The sequence below is a fragment of the Sesamum indicum genome, linkage group LG6 (genome assembly GCF_000512975.1).
Source record: "Sesamum indicum cultivar Zhongzhi No. 13 linkage group LG6, S_indicum_v1.0, whole genome shotgun sequence".
Lineage (NCBI taxonomy): Eukaryota > Viridiplantae > Streptophyta > Magnoliopsida > Lamiales > Pedaliaceae > Sesamum > Sesamum indicum.
In genome coordinates, this window is record NC_026150.1 from 20980645 (window position 1) to 21006997 (window position 26353).

Genomic DNA, 26353 nt, shown 5'->3' on the forward strand with positions numbered 1-26353 from the left:
TGATGGGGGGTTGCGCTGGAGGAACCTCGACTCCAAAATCTTCCAAGGGGGCTTCCACTTCCAATGACTCAAGAGGTAAACGTCCTTCCTCCTCCTTCTCTCCTGGTCCCGTGGCTAGGAGTTTTTCGAAGAAACCTCACTGAGGTTCTATGGGGGCTCCTCCTTCTCATACCTCGTCTATGCCTTCTCTTGCTCCCCCTTCTAAGGAAGAGATGATACCCCGCCTAGGTCCTCCCGTGCCTCTTCTATCTATCTCCACAGCTGTCAAGCGCTTGATCAAGAAAGGGGGAAGACCTCCTTGTTGGCAGACTTGAGGAAATGAGTTTTATCTCCTGGGGACAAGCAACTCTTATTCCCTCTTTCTAATAAAGAGCTTGAAGGGATGGGGGCTTACTATATCATCAAGGTACCCTACTTTCGACATTCTTCTTCCTTCCTTGTGCCAATCCCACTTATGGGTCTTGCTCTTTGTAGACAGCCTCTGTTTATGAGGAACTCTCTACCAGGCCTCAAGGGGTTCCTCCTATACCTTCAAACAACACCTATAAACGAAAGTTGGAGGATAGGGTGGATTGTCCAGGCAGTGAAAATACCAAATTGAGGGAGGCAAAGAAGGAGGTGAAGTGCCATTGCCAGCAACTAGAGAGAGGTGAGGAGATTACAAAAAGGAGACGGCCGACAATGAGAGCATCCTGAAGAAGGAAGTGGAGAAGGCAATAATGGGTTTCTCCAATTCTGAGGAGGGCAAGAATTACATAAAAGCCTATTGGAAGAGCCGGCCTGAAGGAGTTCAAGAAATCTAACGGCTATTAGCAGAAGGTGGCCAAGGTAGAGGGCCCCTACTTCAAGCATGGTTTCATAGCCTACAAGAAGCAATTTCAGGATCAAGGGTACCCCCTGCAAGAGATGAGCCTTCCTTCCTTGATCTTGCTACAGCTTTGTACAACGGGCCTGATCTCTTTGTCGAGCCTTCCATCCCCGGAATGGAAGCTTCCCCTAAATTCAGGTTGGTTTTCTTCCTTCCTTGATCTTGCTACAGCTTTGTACAATGGACCTGATCCCTTTGCCGAGCCTCCCGTCCCTGGGAATGGAAGCTTCCTCCCAAATTCAAGTTGGTTTCTTCTTTGTCTTCTATTTGTACTCCTTTCTGACTTTGTGCTGACCCTTGTAAAATTCTTGTAGAAAGAGATCTAGATAATTCATTGGGGGAGGTTGAGGCAGAAGTGAGGAGTCCCCCCAACGAAGCAGCAATTGATTCCACAGCGGGGGATCTCTAAGATGAAGACGCCCCAGAATCGAAGGATGAAAGACCTCCTGTGGCCACTAATGCTGATGTTTTTTTTATGCTTTATTTTAATTATAGTTAATTAATAAGATGAATGATCTAAAATTTAAAAGTAAAGAGAAATGCAAAATTTTATTTTATTGTTTGTACATCAAGGTAGATTTATATTCATCGAAAATATAATAGCATCACCAAAAAAATATTTGGCGGGAAACATTAAACTACAAGCACCAAGTCGAAAATAAATAAATACATTTATTTTACTTTAAATGTATTTTTATATTATAAAGTATATGATATACATACTTTTAAATTTTAATATGATTACCTATCTATATAAAAAATCAATCGTATATTTATTTTTTTTATTTATCAGCTTACACATTGTATATTTATACACACACATACTACATACATATTGATGTGCATGTGTCTTTTTTGTATGCTTGTTGTGTATGTATGTAATTATCTTAACTCCAAATTTATTTATATGAACTGATATTTACGTATACTAAGAAAGATATGCATATATTACATGTAGAAAAAATATAATTTTTATAATATAAAATAATAAATAACATAGAGAAAATATCATTTTATTTTAACCATATAATTTTACTTTGATGTAATTATCTTAATTTCAAATTTATTTATATGAACTGATATTTACGTATACTAAGAAAGATATGCATATATTACATGTAGAAAAAATATAATTTTTATAATATAAAATAATAAATAACATAGAGAAAATATCATTTTATTTTAACCATATAATTTTACTTTGAAAAACTAATATTTTTTATTCATAAAATACCTATTAACTTTTAATTAATATATTTTTATTTATAATTTAATTTTAGTATTATATTGAAATAATACAACTTATATACAACGTACATGCTTCACATTAATTTTCTTAAATGAAGAAATATTAAAAGATAAATGAAAAATGAATTGCATACAATTAAAAGAACATAGAGAAATGCACCAAATTACTATTATTTCAATCTCATTATTGAAGTAGACGTGCCATCTTTTCTTTATGAGAAAGCAAAAGCATCTCCCCTTTTTTCCAAAGGGCAATTATTTTATAGTAAGCTCCCTTTTTTTTCAAATTATTTGTACTATATTATTAAAGAAGCCAATATATTAGTACAATTATCTGTACTATTCTTTAATTCATTTCGTCAATTTAATAAAATTTGATCATAATAATAATTAAAATAAATTTATTAAAAGATCCTTTAAACTTGTACATATATATTAACTTTCAACATATATTATGTTTTGGAATTACTATCTATAACCCGATTATCAACCCATAAAACAAATTTAATTATTTATAATTTTTAGTTATTTTGCACACTCATAGAATGGATCGTGTATGACGTATTAATACATGATGATAGTCCTTCAATTATTAGTTTTTTAAAATTTAAAAGTAAAAAAGTGGCCCCCACTGATCAGCACAACAGGCTTGCCCCTGCTGTCCCATGAGTAAGATATCGAACCCATAAATTTCTACTCTTATGCTAATTTGGTAGGATCCGAAACGAGTTCAATACAACAAGACAACTCAGAAAATAGTAGGGATTCCATAACATACATATTCTTAATATTTTTGTGATATATTATACTGAAATTTTTTTTTATAAGCTCTCTTTATATCCACGGCCAACAAACTCTCAAGATTTCAGGTTGACTGGGCATGACTTGTCCAAATGACCATCTCTCCTTCCCGATAAGTCCAAATCTCAATTCGTTTTTTTATTAGTTAGCCAACACGTGCAATTTTTAGCCAATGTATCACTTGTAGTAACTAACTTTCGAATCTATTTTTCAGCTGGCCTTTAAATAGAGATTATAATGAAGTCATAAGGGTAACTTACTTTCATTCACACACTCTAACATCAAAACCACGAGCCCCTATTCAATTTTTGAACTCCACCATATATTTGACTTGTACTTCAACATTTCACTATTCACTCCAATTTTTCGCACCATATTCTTATGTTATTTCAAAATTTTCAATCATTTATTCAATCAATCGATTACTCACTCAAACTTCGGAGTGGTAATCCATGTTTTTCATATTAGTCCTCCTATTATTTTAAAAATTTATTGAAATTTTTTTAATTTTCATGGTATAGTTGCACTCCAGTGCATATCAATACAATTAGGGTGAATAGTAATTTATTCCACTGTTATATTAAAAATGAGCACATTATCCCCTATAAAAAAATATAGCAATTTACTTCCCTATACATTTAAAACGAAGCAATTTACCTCCTTATACAGGGAGTAAATTGTTTCATTTTAAAAAAACTTAGAAGGTAAATTATTGTATTTTAAAAGATATAGGGAGGTAGATCGCTATTTGTTTTTTCGTAAGAGAATAATTTGCTCATTTACGATATCACAAAAAAATTATTTGTATTTTTCCCAATACAATTATATGTAATCCACGACTCACAATCCGTATGTTTTCACACGGGTGGTACTGAATTTCAAGGAAAAAAATTATCATTTTTAAATTAGAAAGTATAGGATAGTTTATTATTTTTGTCATACATTCAGTTTTTAACGCAACACATAAATCATAATTATATTTCTTCTTGGATATCAATATGTCGTAGTACTAATAATAATAAATAATTGAAGATATTTTTTTAAAGTCTGTTGAAGGACAAAATGGTCAAGTAAGTTTAGATTTGTACGTTGGTGTCAGTAAGGAGTAACGTTCGACTATTGGGAAGGGGGGCCAAGTGCACGGCGGTCCTATATACGACATTTAAATATAATTTATAGTCCCATTTGAGATCCGGGGATTTGGAAATGAAAGCTCTCACAGGCTGTGCAGTGTCTGCACTTACCAGTTACAAGTGGCTCAACCATTTCTCTTCTCTCTCTAAAATTATCACACTGCCCTATACATCCATACATACACTCACACACACTCTCCGTTAACGTATCTCACTCTAAGATTTGCTTTGTCCTCACTCCCGGAATCGGGTACTCTATGATTTGAATCTATTCTTCTACTTGATGTTTTTGCTTGTCTATTTGTGTTTGTTTTGATTTTTGTTTTTGGGTGATGTTTGTAGATCTGAAGGAACTGAAGAGTAAAGGCGGTTGTTGTACATATATGTTCGATGTTTGTGCAGGGTTTAGAGAATTAGATATTGATCTGCTCAGGTTTTGGTGGTTATGGAGGAGATTTAGGGATCCTGATTGTTTAAGATTTGTTTCTTAGTGTTTTGGAGCTGGCAGTCCTTTTCCATTTTTGATTTTTGTTCGAAGAGTTTGTTGTAGATGTAATTTAGAGCAAGTGGATAGGAGAAAAGTGAAAAAAGCTGAACTGAGTTGACTCGCTGAGGGTTGATTGATATGGAGACTCTAGTTGTTGTTGCTCATCACAGGAACCACCATCAGTATTATGGTAGGAACCGTAGCCATGGTCCGACTAAATTTGATTCGTTTGGATCCTCGCCTTCGGGAAATTTGCCAGGAATTAATTGCAGGTCATTTCAATCTGGAGCTGCTGGGTTACTACCAACCCCATCGAAAGATTTCTCCGCACCCGTTACTAAAAATGCCTTTTCTTCACTTTCGCCCAGAACTCCATCTCTGTCTGTTAACGAAAACCATAAATTCTCAAAAAGAAGTGCTAAAAGCATTACTAGTCCAATCCCAATTAAGATCAGTTTTGAAAGCAAGGAGGAGGAATCCCATTTCTCTGAGCGCTGGGCTGGGCCTGCTTATTCAAACTCTCCTCCCCCGAGTTCTTTGCCATTGCCTAAGTTCTTCATGAGGCCTAAAAGAACTGTTTCCCTTGATTTGCCTACTTTAGCCTCAGAAATTGATCTGCATCCCATTGCAAAATCTGCACCTGCTTCTCCAACAAGAGGGCGCAGCTCTTTCCCCATTGATTGGTTTGATAGTGCTGACTCTGCAACAAGGACCCTTCGACGGATCCTCAATCTTGAAATTACTGATGAATAAAGGAGTACTAGGTGTGTTTTAGTGCTCCTGTAGATATGGTAATTTGTCTAATTTGAGGTGTGGGTTAGTGGTAAAGTGTATATAACAAATAAGAGTGGCCCGTGGGGCAGCTTGTTTATTAGGTAACTTAATATGTTCTGAAGTAGTGGCGTGCAAGCACTGTGATGGCTGTGTGATCGACTTTCTCCAAAGTCTCTGGACGTAAATAGTTTGGTTGGGCATAGCGAATGTGGTTTGGTTGCTCAGAAGTGAATTGTGAAGGCAAAGTTAGTGGAAGGCAGGGATACATTGATAAGCAGCTGGTGGTATGGTAATGGTAGAATTAAGATGATTTCTGAATTGGTTAATCAATGGCAGATTTCAGCTTGGAGAAGATGCTCCATGCTGTTGGGTTAGCAATTAAGCTCTCCGAAAATATCTTCTTCTCCTGGTTGTTGTTATTGCTTCCCTCTTTTACCCTTATAGTTAGTTTTTCTCGGCTGTATATACTGTAGAAGAATCATAACTCGGTCGTTATAGTAGGTTTTTATTTTCTCCTACCCTCCTTGGCGCATTCTACTCTGTTACTAGCCTTGATATTCATCTTAGTTTCCATAATTTCCTGTTTTCGTAGTCAAATAGGCAAGTTGGTTTCCAGAAATCTAAATCTGTTTATCTCATTCCCTCGTACCATGTCCTCATTTGTCTATATTGTTGTTTTTGTCTTCTTTTGAAATAGTTGCTGACTGTAATATCTTTGCTGTGCACAGAGCTCGTTGCCCTTAACCATATTTTCTGGTTTTTAGAAAGAAAATTGGGAAGGGAATAGAAATAGGTTATCTTTCTGCTCTCAGTGCTCAGGCTCGGTACATTACCATTTCGATTGCCTAGTACTCTCTGTCGAATGTGGGTTACATGATAATCGTTCTGCTGTTAGTGCCTAGTTTTGATCCTGCTGTTAGTGCCTAGTTTTGATCCATTCCATCTCTTAAGCTTTGCCTACATCCCTTCTCTTTCGATCAAGATACATCACCTAATCTTCTTCTAAAGTTTCATTTGTCATTGGAGAGTCTTGATCACTTCAAGCTATTTACAGGTATTCTTTTTGTAGAACTTGTGCTCTCTTTTTTCGGCATTTATGGCATCGGATTGATACTTACGCATAGTTTTGATGTGTTTTGCAGTGGTTGTACGAGTAGCTGATGGAGGATGATACTTGAAGAGATTGTGTCGGCATCTCATCTAGTAGTCATTGGGTATTCTACTGTTGTCTATGTTGGATTACCATGGAGCAATTATGGCTTGTGTATTAGGTCTTTGTTTTTGAGTGTCATCAGTGAGTATTATGCATTGTGTGTTTGGTCTTTTGTTTCTGAATGTAGTGACTGGTGAGAACCGTCTTTATTTGCTCATGTGTCTGTAGTTTCTATAATCTCCACTTTGATGTTTTCCATTATCCCGGTGTTAATGACTTTAATGAGGCATCCGTCCGCCCAATCCAACTCTGTGTCGAAAGGATAAACTAACAATTGGTTTGAAATTATACTTGGCTTCAATAAGTAATAATCAACTTGTCAAGTTCTTGTTCTGGCATTTAAGAGGATCTTTCTTGCAAGTCGGGCATTAGAAGACGATATATGAAGACATATTTTTACAAGTATGACGCCTTCTAAATGATTGATGAAATTGTCGTTTAAGCAAGGGTGTTTTAGAAGGAGAATTGCTTTCCGGTTCTTATGCTCATCTAGACCAGAATGATGACTTCTCTTTCTTACTATTTCGTCTTCGCTGCTATCAGCGGAGTTTGGCCTACAGTTCCATAGGATTTGAAATTCAACTGTGGAGGTTGAATAGCCAATCACTTGATTGCTCTCGTATGAGCTGTTCCGTTAATTAAACTATGGACGTTGAACTTGTATGTGTTGTATGTTAGTCAGATGAGAGCAGTTCATCAAATATATTTGTTTACAAAGACTGTATGCTCTTTCACATATCTCCACGATAAAGAAATGCCATTTGTATCAAAAGATCTCATCGAATTAAATTAATTATATAATAAATATATTATACTTATTATGTAATTGAATTTTTTTAATTATAAATTAATCATACGATAAATGTATTATATTCAGCACACAAATGGCTCTGGATGATTACATTTAGAATTTTTTGAGCCTCTCATAAATTTCCGCAAACTCTCATTATGATAATTATTGTACATTATCCCTAGAGGTGATAATCAACCAGATATGAACTACATACGAAAGCCACCAAGCAATGACTTGCCTGGCCTGATAAAGTTCAAACGCACAATAACAAGCATATGATCCAAGGTAAAGATCATGGCAAACATAACCTATATATTCTTCCAGTCACATACAGTGAGCCCGTTCAAATGCCAAAAATGATGAGCTAAATGATAGCAAGCACCCATCAAGCTAGAGATGGGTTCATTTTGCAATAGCTTTTCCATCATCACCCCCAGAAAACCATAAAAGGAAAAAGAAGGAATGTTTCACATTAATTTGAAAATATGGTCCCCAGGCTAAGTCATATTCCTACTTATCAAATTCAGGACAAGGAAAAATCGGAGTTGTTTTATGTAAAATTTCTTTTCGAGATGCTGAATTCCTTTGAAGCAAGAAAGTGAAGCATGGAGAATCAGTATAATGTACGAGTCCAAAAGCTGGATTTTTCATTCCTTCATAAAAGCATCTCCCAGCATCGGCATTCATGGGCTCTCTCTCCCCTGATAGGAAAAGAATTCTATAATTATACCCCACCACAAAGGCAAAAGATAAGATTTTTCTCTTAATAGAAGCAGAGTTAAAGGAGATAACCGGAAATGAGTTGACAAGTCATTGATGGATTAGAATTGCGTATAATCCGTTAAGATTCATATGAATTCGTAATCATCCGTGTATAAAAGGAAAAACCTAAACAAACCTGTGATTTAATGTCTTTGCCTTGTCCAAGGCTGTCTGTGCAAGTATGGCAAAAACTCAGGAAATCCAGTGATGCAGAGGTTGAAACATTGGTTTCAGAACCAGATTTCATTTTCAAATTCACATCTTCCCCACAGCAGCTCTCCACAATGCAGTTATCAAATATGTGAGTGGTTTTGGGGTTAGGCCCGTGAGTGATCACACAAGTATAGTCCTCCGACAGCTCCATTTCTTTCAATGATAGCTGCCTGCTGAAACTCTTCTCCGGGGTTTCAGGTAAGGGGTGAGAGTTCCGGGTCTTGATCCCGAAGTCTGCCGGCGATTTTGGTGATTCTGCCCCAGAAAGTGAGTTGATGGCCGGAATCTGAACCTTAAGCTTTGATCCAAACAGAACCATTCTGTTGATTGGTTTGGACTTTAGAGAAATTCAAATTCCCATCACTCTTTTCCTCATTGAGTGAGTCAATCAGGGCAAGTCCAATGCCTTCTGGCTCTGATTTATTAGTTTCAGGAGATGATGGGTTTTGAGATTTTGGTAATAAAATCTTGTCATACCCAAATGAGTCCACAAAACTGGTTGAGTTCTTGGTGTCAAGAATTGAGGTTGGACTCATTTCTGAATCAGAAAGGGTTTTTGTCAACAGCCCATTCAAGAATCTTGGAGAACCCAACAAGGATGAAATAGGTGAGAAGGATGGATTCTTGGTGGGAGAAGGAATTGAACTTTGATCAGCCATGATACCTTGTTTGCTGCTCACTACTCTGGATCTATTCCTCAGCACCCAAATCAAAATAACTACAAAAATTACCCAACAAACCAAAAAAAACCCACTCAAAAGTGAGAAAAGATCCCAAGGGTTTTAACAATAAAGAGGTAACCTGGAACTAGTGGTTATGAGTAGTCCATGAACAGCTGCTGAAAGTCGCAGTAAAAGACTTGCACTTTTCTGAACCTCAAAAGACTGAATAAAAGTCGATCCCTTCTCAAAAGCACAAAACCAGTAGAGTTAATTAAAATCTGAATGACCATCGAAAGCCCTGCTAAATCTCATTAGCCTCCATTTTCAGAACGCTGACAGCTAAATACAAAAAGCCCAATCTTTCCTTTTGATGATTCTTTCCCAGTTTCTTCCTTCTCCTTCAATAAAAGCTACACTCAACACCCATCATAACCCACAAACAACAAAAATAGTCAAACTTGTATCCCAACTCCGCATCAATGATCAACAAGATTCAATAAAGATACACTCAAGTGTGTGTATGTGTGCGAGAACTGTTGTCTGATCTTCAAAACCCAGAAAATCTAAGAGCATTTCAAGAGAAGAGCAGAATCAGGGAGGATTGTTGTGAGAGGAGAAAGAAAGAAAGCATTGCATTACTGAATGATTGTAGTGAGAGGAAATTAAGATAATAAAAACAAGAAAAGCAAACGGCAGCAACATAAGGGGCCCTCCTCACTCATTCCTTCACTTTCACAAATTATTTCTCATACATTTTGGACTCTTCCACCCATTCTTCCCCCGATTACGATTTAAATAATTTTGTAGAAACTGGGACGTCATTTTCCAAATAAGATGCAATAAACTAACAGGTGTGTCTGAATTTAGTATTCCTTCATCTGAAGATGATCTTAGGCACAAACGAACGAATATTCTCTCCCTTGTAATAATTAATCATATCTGTTTAAAATCAAGATTTTTTACATTATGTGTATAAAAACATTGAAGAACCACATAGTAACAATATTTTGGTCCGGTTTCTGCAATTTTCTTTTGATTATTTGTTTCTATTGAGTCGTGTTTGATGGTCTAGTTGCGCTTATAATTTGGTTTTTGTGTGTGGGCCATTGTGAATAATGATGAGGATGTTCTCTCTCTCAAAAACACACACATGGAGAGAAAAAATACAGGCGCTTATCATTTTATTATCTAAAAAAATAAATTTTAATTTCTTCTCTAAGATTTGATGTCATTACACATAGTTTTTCTATATTTCGAAAAATTACATCTTACATAATTGAACTTTGCTCCCGTCTAACAAATAAGTCCATCAGTTAGTCAAAATTCATGAAATTTGCTGATCTCAATACAAAAGAAAATCTATGTTTACTCCCAATTGACTTGATACTAGTTTGTGAGGAGGTGTATCTTCACCATTATCACAAGGGTAGTTTAGCATGAAAAAAACTGTTTGACCTGCAATAAATCAGCTTTAAGCCAATTAAAGGTAAATATCAATTTTCAATTCAGTTCTTTTTGTTAATATCAACAAATTTAGTAAATTTTGATTAATATAGGAACTTATTTGTTAGATGGAATCAAACATTAGGGGTGCTAAATGTAATTTCTCAAACTATAGCAGGTCTACATGTAATTAACTGAACCACAAAAGAATAGTGTAATTATCCCAAAATTACAAGCAATTTCTTATCAATTTCTGTAGCTTATTAAAAAATATATATTACTTTTATTTTTATTTTCAAACACTCACTTTTATCCATTTTAACTTCTTTTTTTTCTACAAACTTATCCTCATCACAAAACAAAAATTATCGCAAACACCGAAGGCCTTATCGTCCTTTGTTAACTTAAATGCTCATTTTCACACAAAAACTTTCTCCGTCAGAAGTCTTCCGCCCAACTTTTATTTGTTAACCCTATTTTATTTTGAGCCTTGTCTGCAGTAAAAACATATCTACCACATGTTTTTTCTCAAACGGGATCGAATTTTTTATTGTAAACTCTATTATATTTTTTTGTTCCATTCAACATAAAATCTGATTGATGGGTTGTATGGATAATGTTGCATTTTCCGCATCCTCCTCCTCTACTACACAATGCTATTTCTTGAAAAATTTTATCCCATCAAATTGCATGAGACCTACTCTTGGGATCAAGTTATGTTAAGTAGTACAGATTCTGATGTAAGATGAATGAAAATAAAATAAAAGTGAAATATCTCACACATCATCAATAAAATCAATTACGTAATTCTTTTTCTACACTAAAATTCATTGAATTGAGAATTGAATGAAAAGGGCAACAGGGAATGCGAAATGGAGCTGCAAATGGAGTCAACGGGATATTTGTTTTATTTAAGTGATCTTAGATCTTAATTGAAATCATCCATTCATTAACTTCAAAATGTGTTAAAAAAACTTCTAAATTAAAAAAATAATATATATATAAGGGATAATTACACTCTCCCTTATGTTTATGTAATTACACATAAATCCTTCGTGATTTAAGAAATTATATCTAGCATTCCTGAAATTTGCTTCCGTCTAATAAATAAGTCCCTCTGTTAATCAAAATTTATCAAATTTACTGATATTGACAAAAAAAATAAAATAAAAAAGATCCATTTTAACCACCGATTCACTTATTACTGACTTATTAAAGATTCGATAATTTTTTTTATAACCAAATCACCCCTCATACGTCTTCACGCATCAACATATTATAAGGGTAGTTTAATTTGAAAAAAATTATTTGGCCTACAATAAGTCAATGATCAGTCAATCAACAATAAATATTAGCAAATTCGGTGAATTTTTCTATTAATATTAACAAATTCAATGAATTTCGACTAACAGACAAACTTATTTGTTATATGAAAGCAAACCTCAAGAATACTAAATGGAATTTTTCAAATCATAGAAAATTTATGTTTATCTACACTAAATCTTGAGTGAAGGGAGAATAATTATCCCTATATATATATTACCTCTCATGTTTGATAATTGGTTTTGATTGGGGCACGTAGATATCAAATTATGGGGGGGGGGTGTTCAAAAGTTGAGACACTAATGACGGCTTTTTACCCACCAATATTTGGACCACAATTACTTGGGTAAGTAAAAAAAGATAGACTTATTATTATTATATAAATTTTGTGGATAAACGTTGGAGTTAGAAGAAAAGATTGATTGACAATAAATTGATGCGACTCTAGAGAGCGACACCTACCTAATAAACCCATAGGCGTGCTATTTCCCAACTCACCCTTTTTAATAATAGCAACTCGTATTATATCACAAAACGTGTTTTTGGATTAAAATTAAATAAATAAAATACGGGAGAAGTCATCATTTCGACCTCTAATGCTTCCTATAACCCTATTACGTGAGATGTGAATTAAAAGCCACAATAATTTAGATGAAGACAAACATAATAACAGTTGTCTATTTTTTCATTGCCTGCAGATGAAAGACAAAAATAAGTGATTAAAATCTTATAATTAAAACATTGCGAATTCAAGATTTATAATTGTGAGAATATATTATCATATAGTAGTTTGTTATTTTTTTTATTTCGTTTGAACGTATTAATTATTTTTGCATTATTGACATATTAATTTTTTTTTGAATTTCAAAAAATTAATAATGTGTTGAATCACGTACTATTAATTAAACCATGCAAGATTGAATTGTATACTATTAATGAGAAACAAAAGTTAAATTGGGGCTGTTCATTCCATATTATCACCATCTCTTTCATGTTATTGACTATTCGTAGGTAATAAATATATATTTTGCCTCAAATAATAAAAATAATTTATTTTTTTATTAGAAACTTATATATTTTATTTAAATATGAGGATTATATATATTGATTCGGATGAAGGCCGCATTTGAGCTGAATGATAAAATCAATCTCGACTTGGATCTCAGGGACTCATGAAAAAATATTAATCGTCATACTCATTGTGTGATCCTTAGCGATGATATTTCAATACTTACGTCCATTTGGCCAATAAGAATTCGATTCGAAGAGCTAGACTAGATCACAAGAACAACACCGAGTGTGTATCATTTAACATTATAATTGCGAATATTAATGCAATAATAACGTATTCGTAATTGTATAAATCTATGTGATAATATCCTAGTTTTGAATGGTGGGGTGATCAACAATCATGGTGGGTCGGGTTAGTTATCGGGTAGGACCAGATGGAATGCAATCCAATCAAGTTCGAGCAGAAACACCAAGTTGTGGTTTTCTTGTGTTTGTCGGAACAAACTTATGTTGTTGAGGGTTTCTATTATTGAACCCTATAAAGTGTATCTGTACTGCAAAGATAATCGAAACCAAAATCACTGAAATTGTATCACACATTGTGGAAAAGGAAAGAAGAAAAAGGACTAGAAATGAGAGTACAAAATGACTAGAAAACTCCCTTATAATTAATACAAAATGACTAGAAAACTTCATAAATATAAATGAGAATCAGTTAGAACATTTGTCATATTAAAAAATGCTAGATAACAAATGAATTAATTAAATAAAAAAGTCTTTCACATGCAATTATAAATAGGGATGTTTTTCAAACAAATAGACACAACTCAAAGTACAAGATAAGACACAAGTGAAAACGAGTCAAAAAGCCACCGAAGACACATTGGAGATACAAGTAAGAGAGCTTGAAGAAGTTTAAAAATCCTCTCAAGCGCAAAATAAGGGAGATCTACGACATTCAAAGCAAAAATCAAGGTCCAAAGTCAACATTTCTTTCGAGAAAAAGTCGAAAGACCCGCGACTTAATGTCATTAAGACATATATCCATCTTGGTGAAAGATCAATATTTCAAATCCATCAAGAAATATTCAAATTCAAGTCAAGTTCTCCAAATTTATAGCTTTCAATTCAAGAATAAGTCAAAAGATCCATGGATTAACATTAATATTGAAGGCGATTAATACCTCAAGTTCTACCTTCGAAATTGTCGAAATTGAGGATTGTGTCTTAAAGTAAAGAATCGAAGGTATCAAGTAGAGATTTTATACTCACAAAAGTACAATTAAACTAAAAAATTATATATAATATTTTCTTATATTAATAAATTCAGAAACACAAAATTTACGTTGCAGTAATATTCAATTCTCAGAGCTCTCAACTTTGAAAATTTAAAATATAACCTAAAAAGTTGGATTCCTAGTTGCCATCGAATGCAATGTATGAAAAGTATAGGAAAAACAAAGTAAAGCCAAATGCTCTTATTGATTTAATACAAAGTGAGAAGAAATTGTTTACACCTTTCAATAATTAAAATATTAAATTATTTAATTAATATATTAATAAAATAATTACTAGATTTTTAAATTAAAAACTTTTTTGCACCTGTATAAATTATTTTAAATTCTTAAGGATAAAAGACTATTTATCCTCTATTTTTATTTATAGTTCTTTTTTACAAAAATTATTACATTATACATATATGTTTATATATTTATACTCAAGGCGCACAGTGGCCTGGCCAGCTCAAGACTGGTTTGGACCAGTCTAAAACCAACCCACTACTGTTCATAACCGATCATGAGGTGGTACTAGACTTCTTAATAGGCCCTAGTTGAGTCCATTCATAAACACAAGCTCAGTCCATGAAAGTTGTGGCTTGGATCAGGCTGAATCAGGCACCAATGTGTGTATTATTTTGGGGCAAATACACTTTGCTCCCATGAACTATTTGTTTATGTAACAATTACCCCATAAACTAACAAATGTAACACTTATCCCGTACAATTAAATTTTTGGATAATATTGTTCTTATATTATAGATATATATTTATATATTTAGTTAAAAGACTTTTTTTTCATAATTTTGCATTTTAAGTTTAATTAAAATTTTATTAATTGAAAAAATATATTTTAATTATAATAAATTAAAATGTAATTAGTGAGTTAAATAGTTCTGATGGGTATGGCAAAAAATCAATTGGCCCAAGAAGAAAAGTTAAGCCCAAACACAAGCCCAGGAGAGAGTCAGCCCGCTAAGGTTGCTAGGCTTAACCCAAGAAAGGGGGCACCCTACAGTATGGTTTGGCCCAAGAGGGAACCCCCCCAACACTCTAGTCCGTCCAAGGATGAAGTTTACCTTATCAAGCTTGGCCCAAGAAGGAACACCAATCCGAAGGCCTTCAAAGCTAGCTTAAAGGAAGGAAGGTGTCCTCACGGAGTTAGACTCTTCAGTATGAGAGAATCCCCCCTCCCCCCAGGTAGGAGTCTGCATGGAAAAAGAATCCTCCTTCATCCAAAGACTTGCTGCTTAAGAAACGGATGAGGAGGAACCTTATCCCTTCGAAGCTCGCTTCCCTTACTGGGCATGTGGATCCCCCTAATCAGAACTCCTGTCACAAAGGAACTCCTCTTCTATAAATAGGGAAGGTACCCCTTGACAGGCAGTCCTTTCAATACTTGAGAACCTCTTTTGCTGATACTCTGCTACTCTAATTTCGTGCTCTTACATGTGAAACTCTCACTTTTATTATAATTTCTCGTCATAATTTATTTTTATATATATCTATTCTTAAATTCGGAACTAACTTAAGCATCAAAGTGCAAATCTTTTATTTTGCAGGTCGTCTTTTTCAAGAGCTTTCATTCAATTAGCCAAATTCGATAGCAAGAATTCAAAGACTTTGGACCCGTGCTAAAATTGCACACATCAATTGACGCCATCTGAAGAAAAACATGAGTTAAAGGCGTGAGATACCGTGGAGACTTCCAACAATCCCGCTAAGAAGCAGAAGACCGTGGAGGTACCGAGCAACCCTAGCACTAGTAGAAGGATCCAACCCAGCTTCCCAGCTTCGATGCTGTTCCCCAGAGTGACAGAGCCATTGGCTGATCCTCCAAGGCGAAACACCTCCTCCAACACCACATCAGGCGAACTTTCCCCAACCTTGTTGGGCGCGAACCGACAAGTGGTTGCAGCGACCGTGCGGGAGCAGATGGTGAGCTTTTGGATGACATAGGTGGGATGGGCACCAGTAAATGGTCTTTCAAATCTGACAAACAAAAAGATCTTATTGAGGCCTTAAAAGACTTAGTGCCAGAAGTCACCAATTTTGTTTGAAACACAAGTTTAAAATTTCAAAGTAAAATTCAAATCTGTTTAATTCAAAGAGTACTTCTGGAAAGTAGCCTCAATTGCTAACATAAGGGAATTTGAGGGTTTCTGAAAAAAATTGAAGAAATTGATCCAAAGATCACAGATGAAGTGGAAACAACCTCTGAACGGCTAAGAAAGATAAATCCACAACATTGGGCTCAGTTCAAAGCAAATGTGACATTTTGGTAAATAACTTATGTGAAAGCTTTAACAACTACATACTTGAGGGAAGGAACAAACCGACTATAAGTATATTTGAGTGGATTAGGACAAGGTGGATGTCTAGGTTGCAAATGAAAAGAGAGGGAATGAAAAATTATAGACGGTCAATTTGCCCTAACATTCTAAAGAAGATAAAGAAACAACAACAGACTGCAAGAAATTGTTTCATTAGGTGGTACTGGGGGCATAAGATTACTTAAAAACCAATTTTGAGCCCTTTAAACCTCTTAAGATTAAAAAGAAAAGGGGCAGACTTAGGAGAAAGGGTCTTAATGAGCTGCAATCAAAGACATTAATGAGAAAATAATTGACACATATCTGTAGCAAATGACTTCAAACATGCCACAACAAGGGTAGTTGCAAGAATGAAATACATCCTAAGTATAAGTTTTTCAAGGTTTGTACCAGTTTTTTAATTTTTTTAAAATTTCAATCTGTCATATAACAAAATTATTATTTTTTGCAGGCAAATGTTGTTGAACTTAAAGAAATGCAACAGGGACTCAAGCCCCCCCCCTAAAGCCAGAGCAATCAAGTGCAAAGGTAATTTCAATGTTAAGCCTGCTGAATTATGTTCTTTTTTTTTTTTAATCACTGAACCATTTTTCCTATTGAATTTGTGATTTTTTTGTAGGTTGCAACAAGAGGTACAAGGCAAAGCCAAAAAGTAACACAGCCACTTGCACCAAGATTACAATCCAGGTGTGTTCTTGTTTTTTCAAATATTTTAAAACCAACTGAAAGGAAAAATGAATAACAAAATTTACTGAAAATGTATCCTAAATTTAATGGAGCAACAAGTAGGCTATCAAGATCTCAGAAATGCATCCTTATTAGGGAATGTTATCCAGCAACATCTTCAGTACCTGCAACTAGGAGATACAACAAGAGGCCAACTATTTTAGAAGTCTTTGATAAAATGAAAACAAAAGAGAAGATAACATGATTAGTTTAGAATGGCATTTTTTTTCTTTTTTGGTAAATGGCCTTTTTGGTAAATGGCTTGTTCTTTTGTAAATGTGGATTTTATTAATAATATGAAAAAGCTTGCTGTAATATGGCACTCAATGGCTACAATATTTGGATTTTACTCAAAACTTGCTGCAATATGGCACTGAAAACTGTATCAGGTTGCAATATTTTCTAATGGAATCCAATTTTATGTTTTTTGTCAATTTTGTTTAGTGTTTGTGTTCAGTTTTTCTGCACATTTCCACCTTCTATTTCTAGAATTTTAACTTCTGGAATTGAATTATTTTAATGTTTAATGTTAGTGAATAACTGTCAATTTTTTGAACAACAAAGTGTTCAATTTCTGTTATTCAAAAATCAAGTAAAAACAACTTTTGACCATTCACTTTTATTTTCTTATCACAAAAATGCGAAAACGTTAAAATATTACAAATTAATTCATGACACAACATATATACTACAATAAAGGTCAATACTTAAACAAAAAATTTTTTACAAGTTTAATTTACATTGTCTTCATTTTAATTTCATCAACAAAACTAACACTAACACAAAGAGAACACTGCTAACCAATCTAAAAACTGACATTTTTAGCAAATGTCTCTTCTTTGATATTAACACCAATAGATCCACCAGTCCGCAAGTTTGACACTACTTTCTCACCATCGTCTGAATCACACTGTTCTTCAAAGCCACAGAAAAGTTCTTCACCACTGTGTACTTTGAGCATGAAATTTTAGAGGAAACTCACTTGGTGCCCATATAGCTCTTTCAACCTCCAACCAATAAAAAAATTTACAATCTTGATATTTGCAACTTGATAATCGAATCGAAAATAAATTGATCTCGAGAATTTAATTTTATAACACATATTTTGATTTCTTTTATCAATTAAATCAAACTCAAGTTAAAATTTAAAATTTATAAAATCAAAAAATTGGGTTCAAATTTGGTTTTATCATGATTAAGAATCTGAAACAACGAACAAAATTTGAATTAAAAGTAAAATTCAATTAATCGATAAAAACTTATTCAATATTTATATAAATTGACATTTACTTACATTGAAAACATGGCACGTGGAATAAAGAATATCATTTCATTTTTAACCAAATGCCATGTATGTTTTTATTTAGAGTTAGATGCAAATTACCCCTATAATTTGTGAATTATCTAAAAAATTTCTCTATAATCAGAAAAATAACAAATTACTTTCCTATTTTTTTCATAATATATAATATTGATATTATATATAAAATTCGTTGGGAGTTACATAGGCTTGAAATCGTCGTATAGGTTATAATGCGACCTTAAACTCCTTTTAATTGGTCATTGGAGGAACATGCATGCATGGGCTCTTAGGGCTTTTATGGGATTGACATAATTGGGGCTGCCCATCAGCCCGATTCAGAAGAGATGCAATTGGACAAATCAATCAGGAACTGTCCAATCCAAGATTAGATCTTAACTACTGTTTTGCAACTCATTAAATTTGTGTACAAAGAATCAGGGTTGATCACAGCACTCATTATTATTCATAAACAAGAAGTAAGTTCTGAGAAATTTTTTATTACAATCATGAAAATAAAATCTATCTCAATCAACACTCCTAACTTAGAATTTAACGTTAGAAAGTTCAAATGATCATGAGAATTCCTGCACATGCTGCAGCTGTTGGGACAGAAAGCAGCAGAGAGTTCACAATCTTGGTGGAATATCCTGATAGCCAAAAATTCAACATTCATTACATTCTCATAGCTATTCAACGACTTATGAGAGAATATGTATTAATTATATGGTAAAATCCATATTACCCCTCTGATATTCGAAATATTTAAATAGGTTTGGTGATATTAAAAAAAGTATCATATAATCCCTTGTAAAATTTAAAACCCCCTCACTTCTAGAATTATATTTCACACGCTCAAAATGCGACTGTGTATGCATATTTGCCCCTAAATGACCAAACTACTCATATTTTTAAATTATACATATTTTAAAAAATTTAAAAAAATATAATTTAGTTATATGTATATATATAAAGAAACCTAAAAAATATAAAACGGAAAAATGAAGATAACTCGCCGACGGACGGAAGATTGGTGGTGGGTGGGGTGTCATAATGCTCGGTGTTGGACGGGCTTTCTAACAGTGGTAGACTCGAGTTGAGAAATGGTCGGACGGTGGAGAAAAAAGCGATAGACGATGGGGGCGCGGGTTGGGATTTTTTGAGCAAAAAAATCGATATAACTCATAAATGGATTGGAAATTTCTGGTGGGTGAGGTATCAAAATGCTCTCCATTCGACGAGTTTTCCAACTCCGGTAAGCACTCGTTGGAAGGTAGTTGAACCGAGGAGGAAAAAAAGCGATAGAAAATGGGGGGCGCGGTTTGGGTTTTTTGAGAGAACAAATTGAGATAATTTACCAACGGATTGGAAATTTGCAGTAGGTATAGTATCAAAATGCTCATCATCAGACGGACTTTTCAACGATAGTAAGCTTGTTCCGAAAGGTGGTTGGACAACAGAGAAATGGGTGGAGAAGAAGACTAGAATTGGGATATATACATACAAATATATATCTATATATTAAAAAATATATAATAATTTATATATTAAAATAATATATTTTAATTTTTGATAAACATGATTAAATCTGAGCCACAAATTTATATCAGATTAAATATAAGCCATTCATTTAAAAAGGATATTTTTGTCGTTGCAACATTAAACTCATGCTCAAATACACCAGGAGCAAGTATTTACTTTTTTTAAATATTACAGAGAGTTATATGGTATTTTTTTTTATCATAAAGGCCTATTTGAACATTTCGAATATGACAAGAGAGGTAATATGAATTCTACCCTAATTACAAGAAAAAAGGGTCGTTTTTATTACCTGATGGTGGTGGAACTGCAAATAAGACACAAAAACATCCAAAATTGTCAGTCAAAATCAGAAGAACATAACTTATAACTGGGAGATAACAGTATCATAACAATAATATACATATTTCCGAATAAAAAAAAGATAATAATATACATATTTCTGAATGGTTGATTTTGCCAAAAACATTATTTTAGCATTCAAAGGCTAATATCTGTCGTGAAATTTGATGTTATCCACTTAAATACACGACCATGAAATGCTAATGTTCGTTACCAATATTTACGTTATCGTGAAAGATCGATGATAGTAATAGGGGAAGATGTTGTTAATTTCTTACAGTAACAGTCGCTAGTGGGCGGAGTTTGGACATTGCAAGCACTGGGGAGATCCAGAACCCGAGTCCTGTTGAGGCCTTCTCCATCCACAACCTGGCACAGACATTCTGGTTGTGTGTCAACCACGTTTTCAAGCCGACTGCAGCACTGACGAGAAGGGGTCGCGTCGCTCTCGTATATGTAACGATAGCACGCTGACAGGCTTGCTATCACGTCTTGGCAAGACGATTGTGCCACCGTCTCCAGAGGAAAATCTACTGCAAGAATTGCGATGATCAATACTAGTGCTACTGCTCTCTCCATCCTTCTTGCTGCTGTATAGGATATTTCAATATTATGATTGTGAGAGATTGATGTCCTTGTAGAATCCTTATTTTAAAGCAGTACAAGTCTTGGTGCGTTAGTTTGATTAAAAACAGAACTGAAGATATAGGTATTCCTAGGTGCGGGCGTTGGGTTGGGTAATAAAAATTTGAGTAATTCAAATCGGGTATCCGAATTTTTGAGTGGCTGAAACAGCTATCCAATCCTAACCCGATTTTTGTTGAGTACCAAATAGTTGAGTACTCGAATTTTTTCTTTTTTCTTTTAAATATTAAAATAAAATTCAGAGGCAAAATATTCCTCTGAAAGAATGAACAGACGGGGCAATTTTTTGCTTCTGTTTATTACTTTTTATTAAAATTAAGTATTTGAGTTTACAATAAGTAATATAAATTTGAATATATAATTAACTAAACAACAAAACAAAAAAAAGAAAAATACAAACATCTGGATTTAAAGATTTAGGGCTTGAGAGAAAACAGAGGGATTTTGGTTGGGGTTGGAACTTAGTAATTGAGAGGAAAGGAGAATAATAAAAGATTGAAGAGAGAAGGATTTTAATTTAGAATAATATAACCCTATACTCAAACATGAAAAGACACATTATTTTTTTTAAAAAAAAAATTCAGGTATCGAGTAGTTTGGATAGGGAACCCGACTTGATTTTTTGAATTTTATCCGATATTCATTTATTTTTTCAATAAAAAAATTCCAAACAATTTTTCGAACCCGATTAGGTCGGGTTGGGATCGGAACTACCTGACCCGCACCCCCCACCCCTAGGCATGCAGCCAACTGCTTCCTGCCTTGTTGTTAGGTTTTTAAGTGAACAACTAACTTTGGACATAATTCATTAGTTGTGTGCAAAAGGGCTAGCTAGGATTAGGCATAACTCGGTTTCTGGGCTATTCTTGAATAATGTACTATAATACAGATGATGATCGTAGGCCGGTTCCAGATTTCCACAACTTAAAAACGATAGAGTGAGCATAGCGCAGTTATGATACTACTCATAGTATTACTCCTCATGACAAGCCAAATGTCCAAATAAATGACAATAATGGAGAACAAATGACAGTACAAAATAAAACAAGCAGGGAACTGAGAACTTCTCAACATGAATCAAGATTTGAGCAGATCCCGTAACAGGGACTGACTAAGAATTACGCCAATATAAACGCTGGTAACATGAAAAATTGCCGAGATAAAATAAGATTGGATGCTGCAAACGACGTAATAGATCATGCAACTTGGAGGGAAGTCAAAATTTGATAGTGTTGGCAGCCCAAGTAGCGATGAATAGAGTGAACGCTGAGAGTTGGATGGATGACGTGATAGAGCTTCCACCGGATGTGCCCGTGTTGGTACTTGGGACTGTCTTCGACCCTGTTTTAGAGTTATTGATAATTTTACTAAACTGTGACATAAAATTTGATTCCTGATGAATACTAATGGAAAGTTTTTATGTACCTGTAGATTCGGGAATGGTCGTTGTAGCTGGAGTCTCAGCTGGTTCGGTGGAGGCGTCTGTAGGGGAACTCAAGGGGGACGGTGCAGGGGCACCGGCTGGTCCATTAGCAACAGCTGGTTCACAGCACATATGATGAAAAGTCAAGCTCACTGTCATAATCAGTTTCTTGAAAACTTGTACAAACTACATATAGCTATATGGAACATACCATTGCACTGGCTAACTGGAGGAGTCTGCACACTGCAAACAGCAGGAAGTGCCAGAGCAAGAGTTTGATTAATGGCGATACCAAGAGAAGAACCACCGCCCGTTAGCAACGGACAAAGGCAGCGTGGCTGTGACTGAACAACACCAGCAAGCGACGAGCAGCATGATGCAGATGGGGTTGATGTGTTTCCCGTAACGTAATTTAAACACGACGAGAGGCTCATAATTGTGCTGGAACAGCTTGACTGGGCCGTTGCTTCTCTGCATAGCATAAATGCAAAGATTACGACCAAGACCATTTCGTACTTTGTAGTAGCCATAGATCTTGTCTAAGGTAGTTCTTTAGTGTCGACAGAGGAGTTCAAGGAAGAACGCTTGACTGGTTAAGAAATATACGATCAGCGGATTTATATCAGAAGCTGATCAGAAGAGACAACATCATTTGGTATTTCGGTTGGCCTAATTTTCCTAAACTATGGAACCATTAACAACTGAATCAAGAATAACACTAATTAAGTCGAAAGAAAGTTGTCGTTGGTACATGAAATCCGAATACGGAGTTGACAGATGTCACCGAGTTATTGTAAGAGCAGATATATCTGCAGGTGAACTCCTTAGGTATACCTAGCCTGTTTGAGTGACCACACGTACTTATACACACAATTTATTATTTTGTTCTGTAATAACCGTATGCCGTATCGTACTTATGTTATACATCAGTCCAATTGTATTTAGTTCTCTATGTGAATTGAACATACTTGATTAGTAGGGATTCATACTGATGTTCTTGTGCTAGAACATAAACTGGGAAAACACAGAAAAAAAGCACATTTACTACTGTTTGATGATTTTTGCCACACTTACTGATAAATTAATACTAGTGAAGTTCATTACATCCATAGAAAGAATCTAATAATGAAGTAAGTTCGTCAGATACGTTAATTATATTATTTGTGTTCACCTACTTTCATCGTAACGTGTTTCTGGAGACAAGCTTATGTCTGTCTTGACAGGAAGGCAAGTTTCACTTAAAAACGTTTATTATTGTTAATTAAGTTCTTGGGACTTAAATGGATTCGAACAAGGATGATTTTGTAGTTTTTGTAATATATCCTGTGCCCAAATGTGGCACTTACCTCAAGGGTTTACTGCAGTATCTTTATGTGATATTGTAAATAAGCATGTTATGCCATATAGAGACATAATAGTAATTTATCCTCTATATTTTTTTAAAATAAAGTAATTTTCTTCCTGTTTAAGAAGGTAAATTATATTTTTTAATATAAGAAATAATTTATTCATTTACATTATGATACGAACGTTGCTTGCATTTTTGTCAGTAGTTGAATGATCTGATCCAGAATTCATGTATTCAGATGAACTGGAAACTTCTTCCAGCTTTTCAACTGAGAAAACAGCACTGTTGCGTGATGGGGAAATGATGTAAAATCATTAAACGATCTCTGTACAGACTCTTGAAGCCTGTTCCTATCAAGATTGATGAATTTGCTTAAAGTTTTAACCTTGAGAAATGGTTTTTGGGATGAACTTGTCGATGGTAAATTATACTTCGATTTAGACCCAAAATAAAATGTAATATCTATACTCATACCCTATTGTCATTTATTAGGTCCAAACCAGGTGCAAACCCATTAACGATAATAGGTTGAGTTGGGTTTAACGTAGGTCGGTTCAGGATCGACACGAACCAGCTCGAAAAAGTTTGGCATATGACCGGTGCACTACAATTTATAGCCGATCTTGGAGTGATTTTGGGTCTTTAAATGGGCTCTAATTGAGTCCATTGTTAAATCTAGGCTCAGCCTGATTGAGAAACAGACCAAGCCCAAACATGCGCACATCAGGCCTATATGTGCTTGTTTAATTTTTTTGTTTTAATGATATTGAGGTTTTCTTTATAAATAATACTTCAATATATAATTATTGTTTGAATAAATAAATAATAAACTAAATTAAACAAAAATTTATATATAGAAAAATAATAGTTAAGAATATATATAATGAACTTGAAAAAAAGGCCCAACAGGCTTGGCCTAGGACTAAGTGGCCCAGGACCATTGGGCTGGGTTGGTCCTAAGTATCGATTCATGGGATTGGCCCAAGACCAGCTCGGTCCCAAGCGGGCTTGGGTCGAACCAGTCATTTTTTTATTGGTTCAATTCGGTCCTAGGTTGAGTTAGCCTAACCTAGCCCATTGTGCATCTTGGGATCTAACATGTATATAATATGCAATGAATGAATACGGGTTTGGGTATTATACCTATTGCATTGCTTCAATCCATTTTGTAATTTGAAAGAGATTGATCTCCTTGTTAGACGGTGTTTGGCGAGAAGAAAATGTTAAAGCGGATGGCCTTTTTCCAAGCTCGCTAGTGCCCTAGGAGATTGCAGAACTAGGTACATTACCATACAACATCTACCAAAGCCAAGGGCTCCTTTGGGTGCTCAAGCGATATCTCTGCTAGAAGATTGGAGGATTCGAAGGTTGGAAGAGGGACACCTTCCTAATAATAGGTGGGACGCAGCTAGACTAAAAATTGGGGCTACTCCTTTCCTGCTACAAGGAGGGATCGATTACGAGAAATCTTTCACGCACCCTTTTGTCTGATGCTTGTCTCAGCAAGAAGGGATGCTTTTCCTTAAACAAATACATAGTGGCTGTTGTGGAGTGCATATTGGAACATGGGCACTCGCTAATAAAGCTCTATGAGCTGGATACTTTTGGCCCATTATGAAGCAAGATGCACGACAATTGGTAAACCAATGCGAAAAATGTCAGAAGCACTCTTCTTTTATGTAATTTGTGTAATTTTTATGAATATGTGCAATTTGTGTAAATTTTATATTTGTGTCAATTTTATGAAAATGTGTAATTCATGTTATTTTATGTAATTTGTGTTAATTTAAAAAATATATGTGTAATTTCTAAAAGAAATTCTGAAAATTTTTTAAATTTATTTTTTGGAAATTTTTTATTTCTTTCTAAAAATATTCTTGTAATGCTTTCAGTAATTTCTGAAAAGATATATTTATGTATTTTCTGAAATTTGTTTTAACATTTCTATTCTTATGAATATTAGAAAAAACTCAGGATTTAATTTTATGTAATTTGTTTAATTTTATGAATATGTGCAATTTTATGTAATTTGTATTGATTTATGAATATGTATAATTTGTGTTAATTTATAAGAATGTTTTTAATATATTAGCAAAATTATAATTTTATACATAATAAAATACATTTAATAGTTATTATTTTTTCAAGTCCCGACCACCTAGCCCAGCTCTTCGTTAGCCCAGCATGGGACGCCTCTAGTTGATCAGATGGAGCTGATGGGGAGCATGATCTAAATTAGGGTGCATGGTTTATCTTTTTTATTTTGTTTTAAATTTAAAAATTTGTTGTATATTATGAATACAATTTTTAAATACTATCAATTTTATTGTTACTATTTTCTTGCCAGATAAATTATATAGTATTTTAAATTTAGAAAATTCATCAGAAACTTTAAAACTAAAAAAATTCAACAAAATATTGTAAAAATTAATACTAGAATAATTTAAATATAAATAAATATATAAACATGTACTACATTTGTAACGGCTTCCGTAATAGTTTTAGGAATAAACTTCATTATCACAAAACCTAGACCAATTCCTAAAGCTGTTCCAATAATTTCAAATAATCATTCCATAAATCGTACCAAAATGAGATACAAACACTAATATGTCTTTGTTTAAAAAAACGTTACTAAAACTGGAACAAAAACCGTTCCAGAAGTCATTCCAAAACTTGATCTAATAAA

General features: G+C 34.2%; 2 protein-coding genes, 1 long non-coding RNA gene and 1 pseudogene across 3 annotated transcripts; 1 reads left to right on the plus strand and 3 right to left on the minus strand.

The window, feature by feature from the left end:
* LOC105165304 lies at positions 4118–6757 on the plus strand. The gene is made up of 3 exons (XR_848080.2): positions 4118–4300; positions 4393–6365; positions 6454–6757. It is a non-coding gene; the product is annotated as an uncharacterized LOC105165304 (long non-coding RNA).
* LOC105165360 lies at positions 7450–9705 on the minus strand (annotated as a pseudogene).
* LOC105165361 (non-specific lipid-transfer protein-like protein At2g13820) lies at positions 18784–20984 on the minus strand. The gene is made up of 3 exons (XM_011084341.2): positions 20527–20984; positions 20199–20213; positions 18784–19017 (listed from the first exon to the last, which is right to left on the minus strand). The coding sequence occupies exons 1-3, from the start codon at positions 20825–20827 to the stop codon at positions 18935–18937; spliced, it is 399 nt and encodes a 132-aa protein (XP_011082643.1). The 5' UTR covers positions 20828–20984; the 3' UTR covers positions 18784–18934.
* Positions 21847–22918, minus strand: LOC105165362 (non-specific lipid-transfer protein-like protein At2g13820). The gene is made up of 3 exons (XM_011084343.2): positions 22528–22918; positions 22319–22432; positions 21847–22234 (listed from the first exon to the last, which is right to left on the minus strand). The coding sequence occupies exons 1-3, from the start codon at positions 22844–22846 to the stop codon at positions 22110–22112; spliced, it is 558 nt and encodes a 185-aa protein (XP_011082645.1). The 5' UTR covers positions 22847–22918; the 3' UTR covers positions 21847–22109.

Excerpts from the sequence above, each read along its gene's own strand:
- LOC105165362 (XM_011084343.2), bottom strand. The coding sequence starts at position 22,846 with ATGGCTACTACAAAGTACGAAATGGTCTTGGTCGTAATCTTTGCATTT. Across the intron at positions 22,433-22,527 it reads TCCAGTTAGCCAGTGCAATG|CTGTTGCTAATGGACCAGCC; the intron begins GTATGTTCCATA and ends GCTGTGAACCAG. Across the intron at positions 22,235-22,318 it reads GACCATTCCCGAATCTACAG|GGTCGAAGACAGTCCCAAGT; the intron begins GTACATAAAAAC and ends ACTCTAAAACAG.
- LOC105165361 (XM_011084341.2), bottom strand. The coding sequence starts at position 20,827 with ATGGAGAGAGCAGTAGCACTAGTATTGATCATCGCAATTCTTGCAGTA.